The 25,564-nt window shown below is 35.0% G+C and overlaps 1 protein-coding gene across 1 annotated transcript in view; it reads right to left on the bottom strand.

Moving 5' to 3' along the window:
• The window catches only part of LYST (lysosomal trafficking regulator), a 184,821-nt gene that overhangs the window by 43,343 nt on the left and 115,914 nt on the right, over positions 1–25,564 (bottom strand). Inside the window, exons 32-42 of the mRNA XM_087431920.1 lie at positions 23,654–23,860; positions 18,571–18,747; positions 17,925–18,001; positions 17,591–17,779; positions 15,104–15,249; positions 14,920–15,016; positions 13,886–13,947; positions 12,372–12,427; positions 9,111–9,263; positions 5,289–5,533; positions 1,078–1,144 (exon numbers count right to left, since the gene is read on the bottom strand). Coding sequence (XP_087288046.1) covers positions 1,078–1,144; positions 5,289–5,533; positions 9,111–9,263; positions 12,372–12,427; positions 13,886–13,947; positions 14,920–15,016; positions 15,104–15,249; positions 17,591–17,779; positions 17,925–18,001; positions 18,571–18,747; positions 23,654–23,860 — 1,476 coding nt within the window. The remainder of the gene's footprint in view (positions 1–1,077; positions 1,145–5,288; positions 5,534–9,110; positions 9,264–12,371; positions 12,428–13,885; positions 13,948–14,919; positions 15,017–15,103; positions 15,250–17,590; positions 17,780–17,924; positions 18,002–18,570; positions 18,748–23,653; positions 23,861–25,564) is intronic.

Raw genomic sequence — 25,564 nt, 5'->3', positions numbered from 1 at the left:
AGCTCATGATGTCTAAGTTGATAAGTGCTCAAATGAGAGCTGCTACTATCACTAGAGACATCTGCATTTTAAAAGAGGGTTTCAAAATGTAATGCTATGTCCTTTAGAGAAATGCTTTTCTAGCAGTGTAAAGCAATAGAAATGTACAAACTGTATCATATTATTGGAATTCTTAGGTATTAATATAACATTTTATGGCTGCTTTGCAGTGTAGTTACACAGATAAAAAAGAATATGGTGATTTTTCACTAATCTTATCTTCCCATCATACAGTAGGAAGCTCAACCAAATATTTAATATCTGTCACTATTCTCATCTCCCATAGCTTCTGTCTAGCTCTGATAACAAAGTCAGGTGATAGTGAATTTTCGGAGTCACTTCTTGATTGTCATAGCACTGCCTCATTATTAACTGCAGAAGAATCAAGCAGTGACAGCTATAAGATGCTTGGAGGGATCCTTCTGGAACTGTGACATAAAATAATGTGGCGAATATGAGAAAATTGCTTTAGTCACTCCCACTTGATACTGTTGTAAAGAATGCAACACGTGGCTAATGAGTTTTCTTGAATTTCCAACGGAATTCCATTAATATTAATTTCACAGAAATAGGTAATTAATTTCTATTTTTAAAGTTTATGGTAAATTTCTGTCAATAAACTAATGCATAATATGCTGAATATGAATAATAAGGGATTATGGTATATTATAAATATGCTGATATTGTTATATAAATAACACTAAGGGATACAAATAGCAGGTCTCTGGAAATGTGGTTTTTATAAGGAATAAAATTATTTACATATTTGAATATAACAATGATTTTATTAGCTTCCAGTTTATGCCACAATAAGTGTATTTCTTTTCCTGGGAAAAGTATTTTCAGAGAATTGAGACAGAGAATAAAATTTAAAATCATATAATGATTTCCAGTTCTCTGTCAATCAAAGCACAAGAAAGTGAAAATCAATACTATAAATACAAGAAAATCAATACTATAAATTTAAAGTTAGTAAAACACAAGTTTATAAAACAAAACCCCAGTTTTTACCAAAATATGAGGAACAAATAAACCTACCTTGTATGTGTCCACATAACGATCTTCTTTTTCTTTATACTGCACAGCTATAGGCTTAGAGAGATTTCTACAAATGAAGAGATGATGAAAAAAATATCAAGTGTTTTGATACTGTCAGCCTTAAGCTGCCTAGATGTCTGCATCCTGTAAGTAAACAAGTGATCAACAAAATACTCTGCCCTTAGTTTAGTGCTTACACATGTTGCTTTACAACTAACAGTCACCACTTAAAATTATGATTTCATAAACTATTAAGGTAGAGTTTTTCTAAACAGATCCATACCACTATTAGGAATTCCTGACTTAGGAGTAAACTATACAAGAAGAGCTACTGCTATCCCTCGTCTCCCTGCTTCCTCTGCTTCCTCCAGAATCATTCATAATTGACGCTAATCACGGCAGCTGATTCTTACCAAGCCCTGGAAATTCCTGTCCCAATTTTCCAGACTCTACACCAGCTGGGCAGTGAAGAGTGAAGGGCAGTTTGGACGGGAAATAGGATCATGAGGAGATGCCATGTAATTATTAGGCTGGTTAGTGAAAACTGAAGAAACAACACATTCTTAAAATTGAGATGTGGAGTGGGAGTACTGAAATAGATATTTTGTTATCTAATTTGTAGATGCTAAGTGACACCATTGTGCATGGTGTAGAGAATGAGTGCACGTGTGTGGATGTGTCTGTGCTGGTGTTCACACTGCATCAGGGAGGCAAGAGAACTCAAGGATGAATCCTCACTTTTACAAGGTACAGAGTCAAGTAGCATCCCTGTGTGACACTTCAAAGAGCAAGAGAAAAAGATCCAATGAGGAAGGACAGGATTCCCTGGCTGAGGAGCCATCTGGTCTGGCACCAGGATGGAGGCACCTGGAGTTTCAACATCTGGCACTGTAACTAGATCAACATCAAGATTTGCCCAAATTTCAGTAAGTCAAATGAGGTCTGCTTAGCCAGATGTTGATATATCTTTTTTTTTTTTTATAATTATATGCTAGGGATATTGAAATTAGTAATAGTAAACACACTAATTTTATTTTTGAGACTTTTATAATCCTAAAAACTTCATTAAAAAGTAAAAACAGGGCCGGCCCCGTGGCTTAGCGGTTAAGTGCGTGCGCTTCGCTGCCGGCGGCCCGGGTTCGGATCCCGGGTGCGCACTGAGGCACCGCTCCTCCAGCCATGCTGAGGCCGCGTCCCACATACAGCAACTAGAAGGATGTGCAGCTATGACAGACAACTATGTACTGGGGCTTTGGGGGAAAAATAAATAAATAAAATCTTTAAAAAAAAAAAAAAAAAAAAAGTAAAAACAGTTTCATAGAATAGATACAAATTCATTTCTCAAAAGAAGAGAAATCATAGGCACCAGGCCCTGTGGTGTAGTGGTTAAGTTTGGCGAGCTCCTTGTTGGCGGCCCAAGTTCGTGGGTTCAGATCGTGGGTGCAGACCTACATCACTTGTCAGCCATGCTGTGGCGGACCCATATACAAAATAGAGGAGGATTGGCACAGATGTTAGCTCAGGGCTAATCTTTCTCAAGCGAAAAACAACAAAAAAAAGAGAAGACTGGTAACAGATGTTAGCTCAGGGCAAATCTTCCTCAGCAAAGAAATAAAAAATAAAAAAAAAGAAATCATGTTTAAGATCCTGGCATGCATTTTTTTTCTAAATAGCATAAACAGTTATTTTCAACACAAGTAATACTTGTTGCTGTGGTTGAAAAATCAGAAATTACTGATGAGCAAATAGAATAAACCAAAAATCAGCCACATACTATTACCCACAGGTAAAAAATACTCTGGTATATATCTTTCCAGATGTTTTTCTGCTTATCTGTGTACGTATATTCACTTGTTAAATAAAAAGAACATCTTTCTCCACCTATAATATATATTTCTACAATATCATTTTTAATAGCTGCAACATATAACAATTTACTCAAACCTAGTGTTGGGCATTTAGGTTGCTTCTAAATTTTAGCTACTTTAAAAATTGATGTGAGGATTATCTTTATGGCTAAATCTTTGCTTGCAGTGCCAGGCACTGTTATCAGCAATGAACCCGACAGCGTTCTTGCCCACATCAAACTTATTACCAATGCGAACCTTTCTGATAGAGCACACATCCTTAAATATATCCTAAGAAAAAAGTCCTAGAAGTTAAATTGCTTGCACATTTGAAGAGTTCTTTGGTTATATATTGTTAAATTGCCTTTCAGAAAGATTCTGTCTATTGACACCAGTAGTGTATAAATTTAAATGTCCAGCAGCACTGTATAAAAATGTCTAAAAATAAATAATGTGCCATTTGCTCTTTTAAAAATTGACAAATACATTAAACTGAATCTGATTTCTTAAAAACTGTCCGAACTAGGCCTACTATTTAGCAGTTATAATTAAAATACTCTAATATACCAAGAGAGTATTTGGAGTCAATTTTTCTTTAAACTAAATAAGAGAATATATATTTTTAAACTAATTAAATAGAATATACCTTCATCAAGTAGGGCTAGTTACTCTAAACGCAATTCCATCAGGAAAGGCAGAAAAATGCTAAATTCTTTTCTTTTAATTGCCAAATTTCAAAAGCAAGGAATTGGTGCCCTAGTTATATCCAATGGTGACCAATGAGTTTAGTTTTGCTTTGTTTTTTTGACATTTAAAAAAGTATCATTAAGTATTTTTTTATTTAAATGTGTTACAATCTATTATAGTCTTTATTCTTTTTGGTGCTCAGATTTTCCTATCTTTGGCAGTGAGACTGACTTCAAGTTGATCCCTGAGTGCTTTATTTTTTTAAATTGTGGTAAAAAACACACAACATAAAATTTACCATCCTAACCATCCTCAAGTATACAGTTCAGTTGTGTTAACCATATTCACACTGTTGTGCAACAGATCTCTAGAATCTTTTCATCTTGCAAAACTGAAACTCTACACCCACTGAACAACTCCCCATTTCCCCCCTCGCACCACCCTGTTCCCCAGCAACCACCATTCCACTCTCTGCCTCTATGAGTTTGACAACTCACATAAGTGGAATCACACAATATTTGTCTTTTCGTGACTAGCTTAATCCACTTAGCACAATGTCCCCAAGGTTCATCTATGTTATAGCGTGTGACAGGACTTTCTTTGTTCTTAAGGCTAAATAACATTCCATTGTATGTATATACCACATTTTCCCCATCCATTCATCCACGGATAGACACCTAGGCTGCCTCCACATCTTCGGTATTGTGAATAATGCTGCAATGAATATGGGTGTGCAAATTTGCTTTTCAAGGTTTTTGATAAGACTATATTAGTTTCCTTGCTCTCTGATACAATAAAATATTCCAGGCTCATCTTGTATGTTTTCTTCTAATAAACGTAGAAAAAAAATGAGAGAATAGGAAATCACCATTTTGTAACCTCAAGTGAAATAACTGACTCAAGCAATAATTATCAATGAAAGAAACAAGTTCAATGAGTGCCTGGACCCATGGATCAATCTGAGCATCATTAGGGCAGGATATCATTTGCATCCTGATATGGAGCAATGTAAAGTTCACACCACCACCTATACAGGATTCTTGCCAAAAAAAGTTGAACCTGAATCTAAGCAAGCCTTTAGAACTAATTTCCAGTCTCTAGGAAACATAGAGGCTAGAGGAAAAAGCTAAATACTAACATGGGAATGGGGCACATTCTACAAGATAAATGACCTGTTTTTTTCAACAAACCACATCAGGAAGAAAGAAAGAGAAAAATAAAAAAAAGTGAAGGCTGTTCTAGATGTATATCTTTAGAAACATAGCAACCAAAGGTGACATTGGGCCTGATTTAAGCAAATCAACTATAAAAAGACATCTGTGATATAAGTAGGGGACATTTAAAAATGAACTGGATAGTAGATGATACTATAAAATTATTAATTTTCTTAGATGTGATAATGGTGTGGTTATGTAAGTAAATGTTCTATTTTTTTTCTAAAGAGGTATGTACTAAAGAACATAGAATTGACATAAGACATCTGTGATTTGTCTTAAATAAAAAGAAAAAAAGATGATGCAAGTTTGGCAATTGTTGAGTTGGGGTGATGGACATCTTGGGGTTTATTATATATTCATTCTATTTTGGTGCATGTTGAAAAATTCTCATGATTAAGAACATTAACAAAATAAATGCAGCATATGGATGAAGCCAAAAGGTGATGATGTTTTTAGTTACCTGTAGACTGATGGATCGTTGAGGTCAAGGGTCTCACTAACATAGTCAGCAAGTATAAATGGGAACACTGGATACTGCATGAGATCATTGAAGGATCGGCCAGCATGTTTGTTTAAGTGAGTCAAATATTCAAAATTTGTAATTTGTCCAGTATACCATAAATTGGTCAGAGCAGTGATGTTGCCATATTCCAGAAGATTAGGAAGGTTATTCATTAGTATACTGTGGTACACAGCATCACGAACCTACAAGGGAAGGAGAAAAAAAAACAAACAGATTTTATTTTTAGGCTTATTGAAACTTTTCTTCAAAGAATCTATGATATTATAGGCATATTTATAATCTCAAGTCCTCCAAGAAAATATCTTTTTTCCCCATAACATTAACTGGTGGAGAACTGAGATTCAAATCCAGGTCTTCCTCCAAAGGTTGGGCTCTTAATCACCATGTTTTGCTGCCAGAGAAATCTGTTAATAAGAAACTAAGAAAAAGTTTGTATAGAAAAGGCACTTATATACAGATCCTAAAAAAAGAAAATTCAATAAAGGAAAAAGAAGAATCTTCATCTAAATAAATGCAACATCAACTAGTAGAAAGAGCAAAGTTCTCTGAATTAGACAGGAATGGTCGTGTTCCTGCTTAAACCCCTTGTGCTGCAGCTATCACATCTGTAATATGGGGGGTAATGATATTTATTTTATGAGAATGAAATGAAATATCCTATGTAAAATAGGATATTCGATTTTCATTACTGATTGAAAACTAATACATAAAGCTTTTTAGAGATTCACAGAAGTTCTGTCAAAGGAAAAAGGTATTCTGATTTCTTCTAAAGCAATTAAATGACGATTAGTAATAAATGGAAAAAAATAGACAAGCCAGGCCTCTGCTAAGAACAAATTTAAAATATCCATCTTAAATGTGCATGTGGTTCAGGTATAGGAAGAAGAGCCACAGATGTAGATAATCAGAAATGGGAATAAAAGTAAATGAAAAGAATGAGAAAATGTAGCTATCATTATGGAATAGGCAAGATCACAGAGTGTTTAAGAACCTAAACCTGGAGATCTGTTTCAAAACAATGTGAATATACTTAACACTACTGAACAGTACACTTAAAAATGGTTAAGATGGGGGGCCAGCCCTGTAGCGTAGCGATTAAGTTCGCGCGTTTCGCTTCTGTGGCCCGGGGTTTGCAGGTTCGGATCCCGGGCACAGACAGATGCACCGCTTGTCAGGCCATGCTGTGGCGGCATCCCATATAAAGTAGAGGAAGATGGGCACAGATGTTAGCCCAGGGCCAATCTTCTTCAGTAAAAAGAGGAGGATTGGCAATGGATGTTAGCTCAGAGCTAATCTTCCTCACACACACACACACACACACACACACAAAAATGGTTAAGATGGTGAATTTTATGTCATGTATTTTTAACCACAATTAAAAAAAAAGAATAAGTTCAAGACAAAAAAAAAACCCTAAACCTATACTCTAAATCTGAAGGTTGTCAACTGCTGAAGCTAAGGTTGATGGAAGGGAATTTATGATAGTCTGCATACCAAACTCTGCAAGAAAAAGGAAGCAGCCATTCATTCAACAAATACTTATCGAGCACCTACATACCACTATGTTCAAGGTGCTGAAGATATAGCACTTAACAAAACAAAGTCCTTACATTCTATTGGAGAGACAACGTTGGATGCTATTAAGTCCTATGGAGTAAAGTAAAGGAGATAAGGGATGCTGGGGGTAGGAGTGAGAGAGAGGTTGCTATTTTATTTAGAGTAGCCAGGGAAGTCTCTCTGATAAGGAGATATTTGATCAGGGAACTTGAAAAACGTGAGAGAGTGAGTCATGTGCATTTCTAAGAAGAAAAGCATTCCAGGCAGCACTCCTAGGAGCAGTAAGTGCAAAGGCCCTGAGGCATCAGTGTGTCTGCCATATTTAAGGAAAAGAAAGTCACCATCGATGGAGTAGAGAGAGTGAGGGATAGAATGGTAGAAGATAAGCACAGAGAGTTAACAAGGTGCCAGATCATTCAATGCTTTTATTAGGCTATTGTAAGGACTTTGGCTTTAATGAAGTGACACAGGAAGTGATTGGAGGGTTTTGAGCAGAGGAATGGTGTGATCCCACATATGTTAGCTGCTGTGTTGAGAAGAGTCTGAAAGAAGGGGGAGTATGGAAGCAGGGAGGCCAGTTAAGAGGCTATTATAACGATTTAGGCAAGAGAGGATGGTGGCTTACACCAGGACGGTAGCAGTGGAAGTTGCCAGATTCTAGACGTATTTTGAGGGGAGAGCCAACAGGACTTACTGATAGAGTAGATGTGCAAGATGGGAGAATAAGAGGAGTCTAGGATAATCCCAAGGTTTTTGGCCTGGGCAATCAGAAAATTGGAGTTGCCATTTACTGAGATGGGGAAAACTATCAAGAGATTTTTGGGGAAAGATTAGAAGTTCAGTTTTTTTTTTTTTTTTTTTTTTTAAAGATTTTATTTATTTATTTTTTCCCCCCAAAGCCCCAGTAGATAGTTGTATGTCATAGCTGCACATCCTTCTAGTTGCTGTATGTGGGACACGGCCTCAGCATGTCCGGAGAAGCGGTGCATCGGTGCACACCCGGGATCCGAACCCGGGCCGCCAGCAGGGGAGCGCGCGCACTTAACCGCTAAGCCATGGGGCCGGCCCAGAAGTTCAGTTTTGAACATGTTAAATTTGAGATGCCAATTAGACTTCCAAGCGGAGAAGTCAAGTAGGGAGAAAACATTTGAGTGTGGCAGTCAGGGGAGAGGTTTGGGTAGGAATATAAATTTGTAAGTTGTTGGAATACAGATAGTATTTAAAGTCACAAGACTGGATGAGAAGAGAAGAGGTCTGAAGAATGAGCCCTGAAACACTCCGAGGAAGTATCTGTGAACAAGACTGAGAAGGAATGGCTGGTGAGGTAAAAGGAAATCTAAGAGGAGCTGATAACCCAGAAGTCCAGTGAGGAAGGTTTTTTTTTTTTCTTTTAAGAAAGAATAATCAGCTGTGTCAAATGCTGCTGATAGGTCAAGTAAGATGGGGACTAAGAAATATAACCATAGGGTTTAGCAACATGGAGGTCACTGTGACCCAGGCCAGAGAAGTTATAGGTGGAATGGTGAGAAGAAATTCTGACTGGAGCATTTCAAAAGAGAATAGGAGGGCAGGAATTGGAGGCAGCAAGCATATAAAACTTTTTCCAAGAGGTTTTCTATAAAGGAGAGCAGACAAATAGCAGCTGAAGAGATGTGGGGGTCAAGAAAGGGTTTGTCAGGGCTGGCCCTGTGGCGCAGTGGTTAAGTTCACGCACTCTGCTTCAGCAGCCCAGGGTTCGTAGGTTTGGATTCTGGGCGTGGACCTACACACCGCTTGTCAAGCCATGCTGTGGTGGCGTCCCACATACAAAGTAGAGGAAGATGGGCACAGATGTTAGCTCAGGGGCCAACCTTCCTCACCAAAAAAAAAAAAAAAAAGAAAGGGTTTGTCAAAAATGGAATCTACCATCAAGTTTAAACCATTCTCTTCAGGTTGGTTATGTGTTCATTCATTTACTTTTTACAGATACAGTCACTTTGGGGAATCAGAATTTAATACAGTTTTGGAGGACAAAAATAATCCTAATATAACCAAGCATTTACTTTAATTAGGACTAAGACATAAGGCAATTTTTATTTGATTTCAGAAACAGTGAATTAAAGTTTAGGCAAGTTAAACCTTCATATAATCAGTATGAGTATAGTTACATTGGTCCCATGATCACTTCAAAAAATATATATTTATTAATAAAGCTGAATTTACCTTGGTGTTATCAAATGCTAATAGGAGTGTTCTGCCATTTGTTAAAAAGATTTCTACAGCATTATCTCTCAATTGCCACCAACGCTTGTGAACTTCTTTAATTTCTTCATATGTCCAGGAAAATGATGCTGGTTCCAATTCTCCCTGAAGGTTCTAAGACAAAAGAAATAGATGAAATTATCTGCTTCACATGAAATATAAATAATCATTTTAATTTTAGATTTTTAAAAATTATCAAAATGAGATGAAAAATCTTTCTTTTGCGGCAAAATGGCAGATAAGATTCTGTGAAAATCTTCCCACTACTAAACACTTCAAAAATTCTGGGTAAAATTTAAGAAATTAAAAAAAGATTAATAGACTTTATTTTTATTATTTTTTTAATAGACTTTATTTTTTAGAGCGGTTTTAGGTTTACAGAAAATTAAACAGATAGTACAGAGAGTCCCCATGTATCCTCTCTCCACGCTCAGTTTCCCTATCGTTAATATCTTATATTAGTGTGGTACGTTTGCTACAAGTGATGAGCCAGTACTGAATACATTATTCTTAACTAAAGTCCTTAGTTTACATTAGGGTTCACTCTTGATGTTGTACATCTCTGTGGGTTTTGAAAAATGTTTAATGAAATGTATCCACCATCACAGTTTCACACAGAATAGTTTCACTGTCCTAAAATTCCCTTGTGCTTCGTTCTCCCTTCCTCCTTCCGAATTCCTGGCAGTTACTCATCTCTTTACTGTCTCTATAGTTTTCCCTTTTCCAGAAGGTCATATAGTTGGAATCACACAGTATGTAGCCTTTTCAGACTGACTTATTCTACTAAGCAAATATTCTTTTAAATATAGACCTGAGCTTGTAAGAAAGTAAGCGAAATGAAATCCCCAGGAGTCAGAAATAAAGAGAAATTTGAAAAACAGCTATAAGGAGGAAGTGACACTTTGACCAATCAGTTGTGTATGTGTTCACATGCACACACTCCAGTTGCAGAAACTAAGTGACTTAGGTTAACATCCACTTGAGGACAGAAGATGAGGCCTTGGGTTCTCTGAATCACAGTGTGGAACTGAAATTCCCTCAGAAAGCTAAAACTCGTGAAGGGATATGTTCCCAATGAAAAAGTAGAAAAACAAATGTGCCTATCAATAAAGAGGAATAACCAGCAAGCTTGTCTCTTTTGGCCTGCGGTCTGGCTGGAAAACAGAAAAAAAGCCTCTCCCTGAGAATTCATAACTGTGGGCCTGCTCTCACATGGATACGGGTCAAAATCAGCCTATCTGCACGGTGTGGGAACTCCCAAGCTGTGAAACACAGTTCCCATGCCCCTGAATCACCTAGCAAAGGCAAAGCAGAGTCTCTTGCAACTAACGCTGCACTGCTACAAATACAGCCCCACTGAATGTAAGCTCACAAACCAGCACGTACCAAACAGCTACATTCCCCTTCTATGTGGCTGGCAGAAGTAAGATGACGAAGTGACCAAGGGAAGGCTGGATCTCCTGGAGAGCATTAATCCTAGCCCCACATTCTAGAATGAAGAGTTAGGGGCATAGGTCCTGCACTTCCTACCATCACTGGGCCCTTCCCAAAGCAGAAAATCAGGAAAAACTTAAAAAAGTACGTCTAAGCTTTTGTAAACTGCAGTTGATTACATGAATTATGTTACTCGATGCTTTTAATAGAGAATTCACGAAAAAAGCTTCTACCAAAATTTAAAACTAGTTAGAATTTATCTCGTCAAATAAACCTGCATCCTAGTTTGTTTTTTTTCATTAGTTTTCCCTTTTGGAAAACTGCATGTCCTTACTCTTTTGTATTGGCTAACAGGAAGCTGAGAGCAAAATTCAGAACTCAGTTGCAGTAACTACCTGATCCCAGGCTCTACATCTTTCCAAAACCTTATTTAAAAATCTTAAACTTGGAATTGCCCTGCTTTAAGTGTGTTTTACTATTGTATTGGGTCTCAACTAATTTTTAGATGTAGAGGTAAGAAATATATTACAAATAAAATAAAATATTTTAATGAAAATGTAATATTCTCATACTTAAAAGCAAATTCCTCCTTGTTTAGTTTCGACATTCATTCATTCATTCAATTCAACATAGATTAAGTATCTATGGGCAAAGTGCTCTGCATGAAATCTGTACAGGACAAAAAGGGGGCATGGGATATTTGTATACACATTTAAAATGCAAAGTAGCAAATGTCATATAAGAAGTAAGAACAAATGCTACAAAAGTACAGAGGAAGGAAGGCTCCTTCAATCTACTAAAAAGCAAGGGTATTTTTAGGAGAGTTTTAAGGGGGAAAATATCACTTTTTGGACCCAGAAAAATGTTGGCTCATATATCAACTGTTAAATTCCTTGGTTGCTAAAAAGATACATCTTGAAAAATAACATCACTATACTTTTACTAGTATAGTTTCTTTGTTGGGATAATTCTGTGGTAATTGCTATATAAATTGTGAAAAATGCCTATTAAATTTTTTTGGTTATACTAAATATTTTCATGAATTTTTTTCACAGTACTTGTTTTACAACCAAATTCTATGTTTTCACTCATTAATTTCTTTTAAATCAAATATGTATTCATTGTTAAACCGCACATAACCTTATTTAGTGTATCCTTAGGAATTCCTGGCTTTAGAACTTTTTGAAACAAAAAGCCTTATTTCTCCTATTACAGGGATCTCAAAACAGTATTTTAATGGCATACAAGCTAATTAAAACGGACAAAAAGCTTTACTATACAAAAATGTGAATTAAGAGTCTTTTTTATTTCTTAATGTGAATTAAGAATCTTTTTTATTTTCTGGTTAATAGTATTTCCAGAAGAATAAAAATTATGATTACTAAGCTAAGTGAATATCAGGATTACTTAAGCAATTCAATTATATATTTTCCTTTCTTTATGAAGGCAAATGTATTTAATAGTAGACTGGGAGTGTCAGGGAGTAGTTATTTGTTGCTACAGAGGACAGTGATAACAAAGAATGGACATAAATTGAAATAACAGGAGCACTTCAGAATTTGACTCCTAGTGCTAACTGCTATGACACTCAGACCATAAGCCAAAGGAGATGGCATGGTCTTCTTTTTAAAATTAGCTTTAAAAAAATGTTTGGAATTCAGACCAATCTACATATAGAGAGACAATAAATGAACTCTAATAGTTCTACCTGCTTTCTGGTTATACTGAATTTATACATTTTGGGAATTTGTCTAGATTTATATAAGTACAAACTTAGCCTCTACTCACCGAACTCTCAATTGTATCAGAAGCATTATCTTCCACAAAATACATTCCACATTTACCTGCAGAAAATAACTGGATATGAGTTTTAAAATGTATGTGCACTATTACCTTGTACGGTTAAAAGCATGACCTCTGGAGTCAGGTGGCCTAAATTTGAATCCCAGCACCCAGAGACAGTTCCTGAAATTCAGTGAATATTTTTGAATAGCATCCATGAGCTCTTGGGCAAGCTGTTTAACCTCTTCGTGTCTTATAGTTTCCTTATTAAAAAAATGGGGGCAAGGGACTCTACTTCATAGAGTTACTGTGGGAATTAAATCAGAATATATGTAAAATGCTTATTAATAGTGCCTGGCACTCAGTGCTAAAAAAATGTTGGCTATTTATTATTACCAGTATTCTTCTTATGTTACTAGCACATTCATTTGCTTTATTTTGTCACACATTAACTGAAGTCAAGTTGTAAAATCTTCTAGCAAAAGAGTAATCCTTAATTATTTTGCTGACTTAAACACTCAATAGGGTAGAACAGGCCTTAAAAGATAGCCCCCCTTTTTTTCCTGCTTCATAGGCTGTTGTTAACACATACCCCTACAGCATGTATCCAAATGGTAGGAACTCTCTGGAGCTCTGCACTGCGTGCTGGTCACCCTTGAGTGCTGGTATGCTGGCTCAGAGAGGGGCACTATCTCCACCCTTGTAACTGTGGGGCTCAGTCGTGGCAAGCTTGAAGCTCCACATCTTGGGCCTCGGAGGCTGTAGCTTTAGCCTATAGCAGTAACTCTCAAATTTGAGGGTGCATCAGAATTGCTGGAGGGCTCATCAAAATGCAGATTGCTGGGCCCCATCCACAGGGTTTCAGGCTCAGTAGGTCTGGGCTGGGGCCTGAGAATGTGCATTTCTAAGAAGTTCCCATGTGAAGCTGATGCTCCTGATTTGGGGATCACGCTTGGAGAACAACTGGCCTACCGCATACAAATTGGTTCTTTAAGGGAATAGAGACCAAGTGGTACAACTTCATTCCTTCATATCTTGAGGAAAAGATTTCTCACCAAATGTAACTATATAGGTATCCATGGATCAACAATCTTGGCCTTTGTCTCAGAAGCATAATAGAAAATCTAAATTATGAACAATCTCAAGGTGGATATATTTCTTATGCATAGGTATATCTGTTAAAACAGTAGGCATATAAGTATACCAATAATTCTTCAATTTAAAAATCAAAATTGGTATATAATAAAAGGAATGATTAAATATAAAAATGTATACTCATGAAGAAAGCCAACTTTATAAAAATTAAAATGCTATTCTTGTGCTTTTCAGAAAATGAGATTGTCATTTCTTCACATTCATGAATCATATGCATCATACATGACGTTAGGGCAAAATAACCTATGTGATGTTAGAGAAAATTTATCTGATTTAATGGCAGTGTGTCAAACAATGCTTCAAACTATCTAAGAATACAATACAGTAGGGTGAATATGTGTAAAACTCTTCAAAATGTGACTTACCTAATAACAATTCACCAGCTGTCTCTCTAGATGGTGCAACACTGATACATCTTCGATTCACTCTGTGAAAATATATTTAAAATCACTAAGATTAAATGTTTTGACCAGTTTTAGAGAGTGTAAGCTTTATTTTATATAGTAAAAGATTTCAGCAAAGCAGACTAGAGTTTCAAAAGCATGAGAAGTCTTGTCCAAATCCACATGAAAATATTATCCCATTTTTTAATGTTCTAGTAGAGGAGAAAATGACTGAAATTTTAAAAAAAGACTAATAATCTCTATGTCCTGTATATAGAATACAGGGATTCAATTATTTAAATGAGATGTCAATATTTTATATTTTCCAGTAAATAAGCAAACATTGGTTCATACCTCTGATATTTCAAACACATAAAAGAAGCCTAGTATTCTAGGAAAAAGAGGATTTTGAGTCAGAAAAGTTCATCTACTCTTTAGTCAAGTCACCTACCTTCTTTGTGTCTCAGTTTTTCATCTGTAAAATGGGCATGATAATAACTACCACCACAAAATTAATGACAATACTATCAATAGTTAACATAGACTGACCCATTTAATACTTAACAATACTATGATACTTTGGGTGTGATTATCTTCCTCATGTAACAGATAAGGAAACTGAGACTGAGAGGCTAAGTAACTTGCCCAAGATCAGACAGGTAATAAGAGGAGGAACCAGAATTTGAACGTTTAATCACTACACTAGATTGTCTCTTGATGATGCCACTGGCAGCACCATCTAATTCACAGATCTGTTAGAAAAGTCAACTAGGAAAATATATGTACGCAAACAAGGGCCAGAGCATGATGACTGAAGTCCAATGAGTCCTTGCTATCAAAAATGTCTTTTCCTTTTGGATTTTGGCCATTCAACCTTGTCCTCTCTTGAGCCATGTTTAGGACATTTCCTAAAACCACAGCATTATCTAAAATAAATATTACATAAATACTACAATAAACCTAAAATCTTTTAACTCCTTCAACAAAAGAGAGAACATCTTATGATTCAAATTTACCTTATAGACTCACTTGCAGCTTTGTCTTTTACAGTAGAAGAGAAAGAAGAATGAGTTTTGTCTTCAAATAGGTAAGAGAGTGGTGGCTTGACCACATCTGTTGAGGAAAAAATACATATTATCTTTATCTAATGACCATAGTTATCTGCTATATTTATATGTTGAGTCAAGAAGCCATTATTACCTCCTGATTTTTGTCTATCTCTAAGGAGATACTTATTTGGAATAGTTAAGTAACATCTCTGTAAACGCCTCCTCTCTCGATTTGGCCCTTCTGTTGGATCCAACTGCCATGAAGTTGGATAGTAGATGGGGTCATACCAGACTGCTCTGCAAGTGAAAATAAAAGAATGTTTTAAGTGGCAATCTGAAGTGCTTGTAGCTTTTAAAAAAATCATTATAAAGACTGAACAAATAAATCAAAATGGATCTATTCAATTAAAAAACCCAGCTGTTCATATAATTAGATTAGGGAATGCATTTACACAGTATAAAAGAATGACACAAAAAATAAGTGCCCTTCTGCTCCTGAATCCTAGTCTCCCAGTTCCCCACCTGAAGGCATGCTCTGCTACCAGGTTCTTGTATCTATTAAATTTTAAAAAGATATATCATGACCACCATGAATGCTTCAGCAACATGTATGCTTTAGCAATACATTAGACTTAATATGGCTAGCTAAAGAAAAAATCCATTTTCCAAATTAAGTTTTCACATTTCCTATTTTGCCTACTAGCTAATGTAACAAAATTAGTTCTTTTTTTTAGCATAAATCACATTTCTTAAAATGTTTAAATATAAATTAATATTTTACTGTTTTTTCTTTTTCCCCCAAAGCCCCAGTAGATAGTTGTATGTCATAGCTGCACATTCTTCTAGTTGCTGTATGTGGGACGCGGCCTCAGCATGGCCGGAGAAGCGGTGCGTCAGTGCGCGCCCGGGATCCGAACCCAGGCCGCCAGCAGCGGAGCGCGAGCACTTAACCGCTAAGCCACGGGGCCGGCCCATAAATTAATATTTTAAATGAAAGAAAATAGTATAACTGTATTAAATATATTTTTAGAAATAGATAAGAGAAAAAAAATCACCCTTAATCCTACTACCCTAAACACACCAACATACCTGTAGAGTATTGTCTCTCATTTTTAAAAATTGCAGTTATAATTATTATGTATATACATTTCTATACCCTGCCTTCTTGCACTAAATACATTATAATCTTTATCATCATCATTTAAAATGGCTGTCTAATATTGCAGAGTGAATACATCATAATGTATTTAACCCTATTACTATTATTATATATTTAAGTTGCTTCCAATTTATTCACTAGCACAAATAATGCAGAGGTGAAACCTTTATGTTTATTGCCTTTCCATATTTTGAATATTTTCCTTAGGATAGAATCACTAAAATAGGATCACTGGCGCTAGAAATAAAATGTTTGTAGGGTTTCTGACATATATTATCAGATAAAGTGTACAATGCCACCAAACCTTTGACCAGAGACTAGGATACATTTCTTCCTGCTGTGGATAATAGCACCTAAAAAAATTTTGTAACATAAAAGTTAAATATGGTATCTAAAGGTTTTAAAAAACCAAATGAGCCTCTAGCCATATTGGATATTTCCCCATATGTTTATTAATTGTATTTATCTTATGTGAAGAGTGTATTTGTGTTTTTTGCTCATTCAAACTTTTGGGATCTTAATATTTTACTTTAAAACATACATGAATTTTTAAAACAATAAAAATATTAACGCTTTGACACATTTGTTGAAAATAAATTTTCATGTTTTGTTGTTGTTATGGTTGTTAAATACACTGTAAAAAATTAAAGTTCAAATCCATTCATTTCCTCTTTGTAGCTTCTTCTATTGTATTTGAGCTTAGAAAGTTATCCATCCATCAAAGAGTTGATACACACACTATTTTCTTCTACTTCATAAACTCTTTTCTTTCCTCCCCAAAGCCCCAGTATGTGGTTGTATATCCTAGTTGTAAGTCATTCTAGTTCTTCCATGTGAGTTGCTGCCACAGCATGGCAACTGACAGACGGGTGGTGCGGTTCTGCAACCGAGAAGCAAACCCAGGCCACTGAAGCGGTGAGTGCCAAACTGTAACCACTAGGCCATTGGGGCTGGCTCACTTTATAAACTTTTTGAGTTTAATTCTTTTGTTCACCTGGAATTTGCTTTAGTGTATAATGTTTAGTGTATTTTAGCACCCCAAAGTCATACTAATCAGTTATCTTGACCAAATTCAGAGAATAATTTCCCTCTTTTTGTTACTTGTGATGCATCTTTTAAATTAGATTATTAAAGTCTTAGCTAGAAAAAGATCTATTTCCCAACTATCCTGTTTCAGTGATTTCTCTAGTCTTTTGCAAAGACCATATTTAAAAATTAAAACCAATATACAGATTTTACTATCTGGAAGAACTAATGCCTCTCTCTCTCATTACTTTTTTCCCCCCAAAAATTAAAAAAAAATATTCTCATAGAATTATTCTTCAAGATGAAATAAATCAAAAATGATTAAACAAAGAATATTTAAAGCAATGAAATAAAGTTATGAATCTTTATTTTGGAAAAATTATATATGATGTTTAACATCAATATATAAAATACTCATGAAGACGACCTGAAATGTCCTCCCACTTAGCTTACCGATCATGCGTCAGTTGTTGGATAAGTTCCTGCCAATGTCTGCTGGCACTCAGATCTACTTTATACATTCCTCTGATATGCTGGATCACCTTTTTTCTCTCAATTCCTTGGGAGAGAGACACTGCCTGGGTGATATCTGCAGCTATTTTAGATATATCCTTTGATTTTGAATCGAGACGCTGAAAGAGACTAAACAAACAACAAGATTGTCTATAAATTAAGCATATGTGGAACATTAAATACATATCAAAACAGGATACTTTAAAACTAAAAGTATATATGAAATCTAGTGGATTCCTAAAAGACATGACTTCTAGAACACATAAAATCCTACCTTTGTTGATTATTGTTAACTCTTTTCTGCCAGGTGGCTTTATTTACACCTTCTTCAGTTTCATATTTCTTTTGTTCCTAAAAGATTTGGATAATAATATACCATACAAAACTTATTATTTATAATTTAACATTGGCACAGAGCCCAACAAACTAATTTTAAAACCAAGTTAACACAGGAAAAAATATTATCCCCAGGAGACCAGAATATTAAAATATATTAACCACTTAAATAATGTTATAATTCCCCTTTGTTTCCATACAATTTGGGTCACAGCAATTAGGGCAGAATAGTTAACCAGGGTTGCCAAACCTGATGGGTTTGCATAGTTGCTTGCTTCCCTATTTTAATTTTTCATTAAAGAACCCATAACTCAAGCCTTATGCTTCAACTTGCTTATCACTATAAAAATCTTTCCTTCACTGAAAGCTACTGAAAACAGAAAAGGAGGAATATAGAGAATAAAACACTCCTTAAAATAAGCCCATTTTTTTCTCTTATAGTAAAAAAGCAATATAAAGTAAAAAAGAATTATTTCAAATTCATCATCAATGATACTCTATGACCAAAAAAAAAATCTTTCAATCGCTCTTTAATTATATTCAATGGGATTGCCTAAGAAACAGTTATGGTGTCACTGACTCACCTCTTTGATCATTTTAACAAGGTCTGATTTTGTTGGTGCACTAGGAGGGATGCACTTATGACCACATAACTTTAAAGCATTCATAAGCAGTTCTGCTGTGTCTAGTTCTTCTTCAGTCAATTCATCTTGGTGATTATGTATCAACTCTGACAAATACAAAACTAACTTGGCTCCATGCTTTAAAAAAAAGTAATAATTTTTTTAAGTAATAAAGAATTTTTTGTCTTTTACATTTAAATTATTTAACAGTAATTAAATTAAATTATATTGCTAGATTTATTTGGTTAGACCAGGTTTGAATAAATCAGCTAAGAAAGACATTTTGGGGACAAGTGAAGAAATTTGATTATGCACTGGATATTTGATGACAGGGTATATGCTAATTTTGTTAGGTACAATAACGTTGTTAACGGTTACAGAAGAAAATGTCTTTTGAAAAATGTTGTGATTTCTATAATTTACTTTAAAATACTTCAGAAAAAGAAGAAATGATGCCAATATGATAAAAATGTTACCAATTGTTAAATCTAGGTGATGGTTATATGGTATTCATTATACTATTCTCTCTACTTTTCTTAGTATGTTTGAAAATTTTCATTGTAAAAGGCAAAAACAAAAAAAAAGGAAGGAAGAAAAGAAGGAAAAGAAAAGCAAGCGAGCAAGCTTTTAGGGAAAGAATTGGGAGAGGATTTGCTGAACGAATACAGGAAATAAGCTTGGGATAAAAGAAAATAATTCTTGGTTCTTCTCATAGAAAAACTGAACTGGAAGGGAAACTTTTCTTTAAACTTTAAGGTAAGAGAATTATGCTTATTTATTCTTTCTCCTTTGATTTCGCTGGGTATAGTAGAAGTTAGTGAACATTCCAGAACAAAAGCCTATCTTTGCATTAGCTTATAAGCATTGACCACTCAGGAGAACAAAAGGTGAAAAACTCTAAAACCTGTGAGACCTCAGCACTTAGTTCTATATGCATGTACAGAGAAGAGCTGGTTTAGGCCAAGCTTTTATAAACAGACCCTATAACCAAAATTAGAGTGTTACTTAAGGTAATGACAATTGTCCTTCACAGCGTAAACCTAAACCAAACTTTGATTCATAATTTTTTAAGTGGCCCTTCCATGCTAGAGATATTACACCTGATTGTTATTTGTACACTATGTATTATTTAGACATTAATTTTGCCAACAAGTTAAACATGCATAATTTTACTTTAACAAATTTACATTGATACAAATACTACTGCATTTGGGCTTTATGACATTTTATACTGTGAAGAGTATTAAATGTCAACAAATGGATTTGGAAACTATTACACTTTGGGTGATATTTAAATTAACATGCTGAATCACAATATGTAATTTCCCCAAAGCATAAGATGAACATATGTAATGATGAAAATAGCAAAGCTCATTTTAATGCAACATTTTAAATTAGTCAGGAGACAGCTGCTACCTGACCAAAAGAGAAAAATGAACAGATGCTCTGTGAGTAAAAGGCCTGAAGAGTGGGTAAATAAAGAGAAATGGTAAATGACTAGAATATTTTCATATGTGTGTCTTAAAAGTAATGTTCCTGATATAACTCTAAAAATATTTCAGTTTAGTATTCAGTGACATTCTAAAATCATCCTGAAAAACTATCAGAAATGTTTTTATTCATTCTGAATATTTAAAGAAACACATGATTTTTTTAAACACCAAAGTTGTTTCTAGTATCTCATTTTAACATCCTCTGATCACTCATTTTTGATTATAGTTCCTGGGACTAGAAAAGGTGTTACTGGGGATAGATGCAAAAAAAAAAAAAAGTCTTGTTTTCAGCCCTCAAAAGGACTTGAATCCATTAAACACAAATCCTTAGATAATAATAAAATGCTAAAATATGTAAAAATAAAATTTTCAATGAAAGTTCTAAGAAGGAAGGGTTCTGAGTGGCCTAAACAAAGGGAGGAAGGTTTTGAAGGTGGTACAGCATGAGCTGGGTACACAGATAAATGAATAGAATGGGTATATAAACAGATAAAGGAGAGGAAAGAAGGCGTTTCATACTGGGGGGACAACACGAATAAAGCAGCATGGCAGTAGGAATACACAGAACGTGAAGATGTTACAAGAGACAAGGATGAGACTACCTTGAAAAGAGGAGGGGCTACGGACTGGAGAATTAATCAGACTCAAGTTGTAACAGTAGAAAAGAAGCCTGGAGCTTTAAAAATCAGGCAGACTACAAATGGAATACAGCTTGCAGGCAGCTGTAAAAAAGGTATGAGAAGATCCCTATATGCTGCTATGGAATGATCTCTAGGATATATTGTTAGTTCAAGAAAGGAAAGTGCAGAAGAGTGTGCATAGTTTACTATCTTTCTTTGTGTTGAGAAGTGGGGAGATAATATATATACTTGTGTGTGTGTACGCAGATTTGCTTACATCTTCAAAAGAAACAAAAAACAAAGATGGTTACCTACAGAGAAAGGGAAAGAATGGGGGGAGGGTATAGGGATAAAAGCTAGAACCTCTCTGAATGAGCTATTTCACAATTTTGATTTTGGAGCATGTAGACATTTTACATAATTAAAAACAAAATTAAACAAACAAATAAAAACACAACGGAATCCCTAAAAATAGAAAACAAATTAAAGAAAAAAAACACCAACTAGTTAGTTGAAGTCGGTTGCATAACCAAATAGAGAAAATTATTTTAAGTGCTTTTATAAAACAGTATTTTCACTGTACACCCATAATGGTATCCTAAGAACAAAAAGAACGACAAAGAAATCTGCATTCAGTGGGCTTGTTATGAGTGATAATGTTGGTCATCTTATTTTGAAGATGTTATATATACATGGAAAGATAAAGAAAATAAGTAATTATGTTAATGTCATCAGGAACCAAGATTATCAACATTAACAAAAAGAAATACAAATATAAAATCCAAGAAAAAGTGAAAGTATCAGTATGAATTCATGATTTATTTTTCTTCCTAAGAAAATACATATTTCCTAGCTTTGTCCACTAAAAAGGCTGAGAAGAAACGACAACCTTACAGAAATGAACGTACCTAGTCCCTAGATTTGTAGTCTTTAAATACTATTATCTCATTAAAGGGAAACAGGGGCTTCGTGGGGGGAAAAGTTTGGTTCCAGGTACGGGGAGGGAAATGTACAAGATGAGCCTGGGACATTCTTCTGTTCCAGAAAGCAAGGAAGTTAATCATACTAACTTGCTAAAAATTAAAAAGCCCATGCTAAAAGAACACAACAACCTTAATCTACAGGGGTGTTAATTTGAATATCAAATAGAATAGTAACTGCAATAGTTTGAAAATTTATAAAATAAAAAAATTTATAAAAAATACCTGAGTCTGTAATGACACCTCAAAAATAAAAACAAATACAAAAATTGGAGGTTGTTAGGGTACCAACTCATTATTCTAAAAATTAATAAATAGGGGAAAGAAAGGACCATTTATCTTGCCTTTCCTACACAGACTGTATTTTAGGGTAGCCAAGCAGTTGACAAGGGAATCTTCTTCCTTATAGAAGAATCAGAGCTAACAGATGCTGCTGGAATGAGAGACCTAGAGAAATCACTATTTTGCAACTCCTAATGAAAAAGTGGATCTTGGCAACTATCATCAAGGGCTGCTAAAACTAAAAGTTAAAAACTGAGGGTTAAGTTTGTATTGGATGGATCAGGCTGATACCATCTTTAAAAGCAGCACAACCAGACATTCTGTGCCTCCTGCTATGATGTAATGGAAAATGCAAAGCACTCCTAATAAAGTATTCATTTAAACAAAAAAACACAAAAACATATATGAAATCAAGAATTGGAATTTAGTCAAGTTTCTAGATCTAGAGCTACAAGGATACAATCAGCCAAATTCAGAATGTGGGAACCCCTATACAACAAATGACCCAGTTTCATCAACAAATAAATGACATTTTAAAAAATGGTTGGGAAGGGTAATTGCCACGGATTAAAAAGATTTAGCAAACATTAAATAAATGTAGTGTGTGGGCCTTGTTTGGATCCAGAATCAAGCAAACTATTAAAAAAGTTATAAGAAAACTGGGAAAATTTAAACACTGGCTGGGTATTAGATGATGATAATGAATTATTGTTAATATTATTGAGCGTAATAAGTTAAAAAAAGTCCTATTGGTCAGAGATACATACTGAAGTATTTACAGGTAAAATAATTGGATACCTGACATTTGTTCCCAAACGCTATAAAGAAAAATTAAAGCTGGGTAATGGTCATGTGGGGTTCTTTCTTGATTTCCCCTAGCTTTTAGGTATGTTTGAAAATTTCCTTAACAAACTTAAAAAAAAATCAGGTATAGTAATTTGGTCTTGAGGTGGAGAGGAGGTTATTATAGTGATCCGAGTATAAGGGGTAAAAGTCTGAACTAGGTTGGGGCCAGTAGACTATAGAGAAAGACAAAGTTAAATAAATGACTGGCCTTGGCCTCTCTCATTTCAAGAGAGAAGAAAAAGTCAACCATACTTCCAATGTTTCAAGCTAAAATCAATAAAGATACCATTCACCAAAACGTAGTAGTGTAGAAGGGAAGCTGGTATAGAGAAAAGAGGAATATTAACGTCAGGGTTGGATTTTGATGGATGCCAACTTTACTGAGTACAAAGAAATGAAAGAACGCCACTTCAAATTCTCCACAGAAGGAAATTATGGGGCTGGATATACTTCTGCCTACTGTTGGTGGAGCTATTCAGTATAGATGTTTTATGGATAACATAATGCTTTAAAAAAGTCTCCAAACAGTTCTTAAAGAAAAGACATTAAGATTTAGTAACAAACTACAAAAGATCTTACAGGAACTCAAATATAGAACTTCTTAATTTAAGCACTGGAAAAAGGAGTGGGAAATAAACACAGAGATCAAACTGAGTCTGGTATAGAGTTTCTGAAGAAAGACCTCAGGTGATATTTGTTTGGTAAGAAAACTATATTCATGATGTTAGTCATGAAAATACTGTGTAATTTTAGTTCTTGTTTTGTACAATTTTATATTTCCCCAATAGTTTTTACTTATCTAATAAAAAGCTGAGATACTTACTTGCAGGGATGAACTAAGACAGTCTCGTAGTATTTCCTGATGATGTGGTTCATGAACTATTTCGAAAATTTGCTTTCTTTCTTGTGAAGGGTGGGTTGGTGACAAAATATGTACTAGTAGTCTCCCAAGCTGCATTCGGAAGGTTTCCTTACAAGACCATAAGATTTTAGTCCACTGCTGCTTGGAACCACTGGTTTTACTTGTACCCTTAAATCAAAACAGGAATGAATTAGGATCAGACTTCTTAAGCAATAATATACTAACCTTAACACAGCCCTAAAGATTCTAATTCTAGATTTTTTTAATAGTCAAAATTAAAAAGACATACATCCATACAAACGAGTGTTTAAAAGAGATGGACATGCACCAATGCTTTATGGTAGCATTATTCAAAATAGCTGGAAACAATCCAAATGTCCATAGATGGATGAACAGATAAAATGTGGTATATACATAGAATGGAATATTATTTAGCCTTAAAAAGGAATGAAGTTCTGATACATAACTTCAACATGATGAACTCTGAAAACATGATAAACGAAATAAGCCACAAACAAAAGGTCAAATATTGTATGATTAACTTATGAGGTATCTAGAAAGTCAAATTCATAGAGACAGAAAGTAGAATAGTAGTTATCAGGGGCTGGGGGAAGGGGTAATGGGGAGTTATATTATTTAATGGGTACAGAGTTTCAGTTTGGGATAATACAAAAGTTCTGGAGATGAATAGTGGCAACGGTTGCATAATAATGTGACGGTACTTAATACTACTGAATTGTACTCTTAAGAAGGATTAATATAATAAATTTTACGTTATGTATATTTTGCCACAATTAAAAAAAAAGAGAGATGAATGAAGAAGCTAATGTCCTAAGCACTTAAAAAATTATCTAGGGCTTGGAAATTTAAAACAAACAAACAGGGCCGGCCCCGTGGCTTAGCAGTTAAGGGCGTGCGCTCCGCAGCTGGCGGCCTGGGTTCGGATCCCGGGTGCGCACCGACACACCGCTTCTCCGGCCATGCTGACGCTGCATCCCACATACACAACTAGAAGGACGTGCAACTATGACATACAACCATCTACTGGGGCTTTGGGGGAAAAAAAGGAGGAAGATTGGCAATAGATGTTAGCTCAGAGCCAGTCTTCCTCAGCAAAAAGAGGAGGATTAGCATGGATATTAGCTCAGGGCTGATCTTCCTCACAAAAAAATTAAAAAAAAAAAAAAAAATAAAACAAACATACAAACAAAGAACCATCAAAGAACAATGGTAGATAAACCCATATTGATTTTGCAATATAAAAGAGAAGGGATTCATAATGAAGACTTGAATTAGTACTAACATTATTGAGCGTAATAGTCACAAATCAAAAATTGCATATAAATGTTGACATGATCTCTGTTCATGCAGATAGCTCTGGCTTCTCAGTATTTTGATGCCCTTAACTCCTGAGAGTTTCTACTTGTACCTACAGTACATGATATAACTACTCCTGTGTTTACTTCTTAGAACTGCTTCATCTCTAAAATATTAACTTTGACACATTCCACCCTGATCAATTCTCTTACTCTGTGGTTTCTACTACACCTCAATCCATCAGGTTCTTCATTCATCAAGAATTGTAATCACAGAGTCTTTTTTTCTCCTTTTCAGCCTTTCAGTTACCATAGAAGTTTATGTATTCAAATTAGGTTAAGTAATAAATTAAATTGAAGTTAAAAAAAATTGCATATAAATTGACCACCAGTATTCCCTAATGAATAACCAAATAAGCTGTTTCAACTGGGTCCCACTAAGGCTAGACCAATTCTGATCAAATCTTCTGTATCTGGTTTAAAACTGGAATCAGTACATTTTAGAGTTTATTCGGAGTTTTGGAAATGGCTTTCCAACTACTCCTCGTCCTAAGGG

The sequence above is a fragment of the Ceratotherium simum genome, chromosome 6 (genome assembly GCF_057802395.1).
Source record: "Ceratotherium simum simum isolate JZ-2026a chromosome 6, ASM5780239v1, whole genome shotgun sequence".
NCBI classification, from domain to species: Eukaryota; Metazoa; Chordata; class Mammalia; order Perissodactyla; family Rhinocerotidae; genus Ceratotherium; species Ceratotherium simum.
Note: the sequence above shows the minus strand (reverse complement) of the source record. Positions and strands in the feature narration are given on the sequence as shown.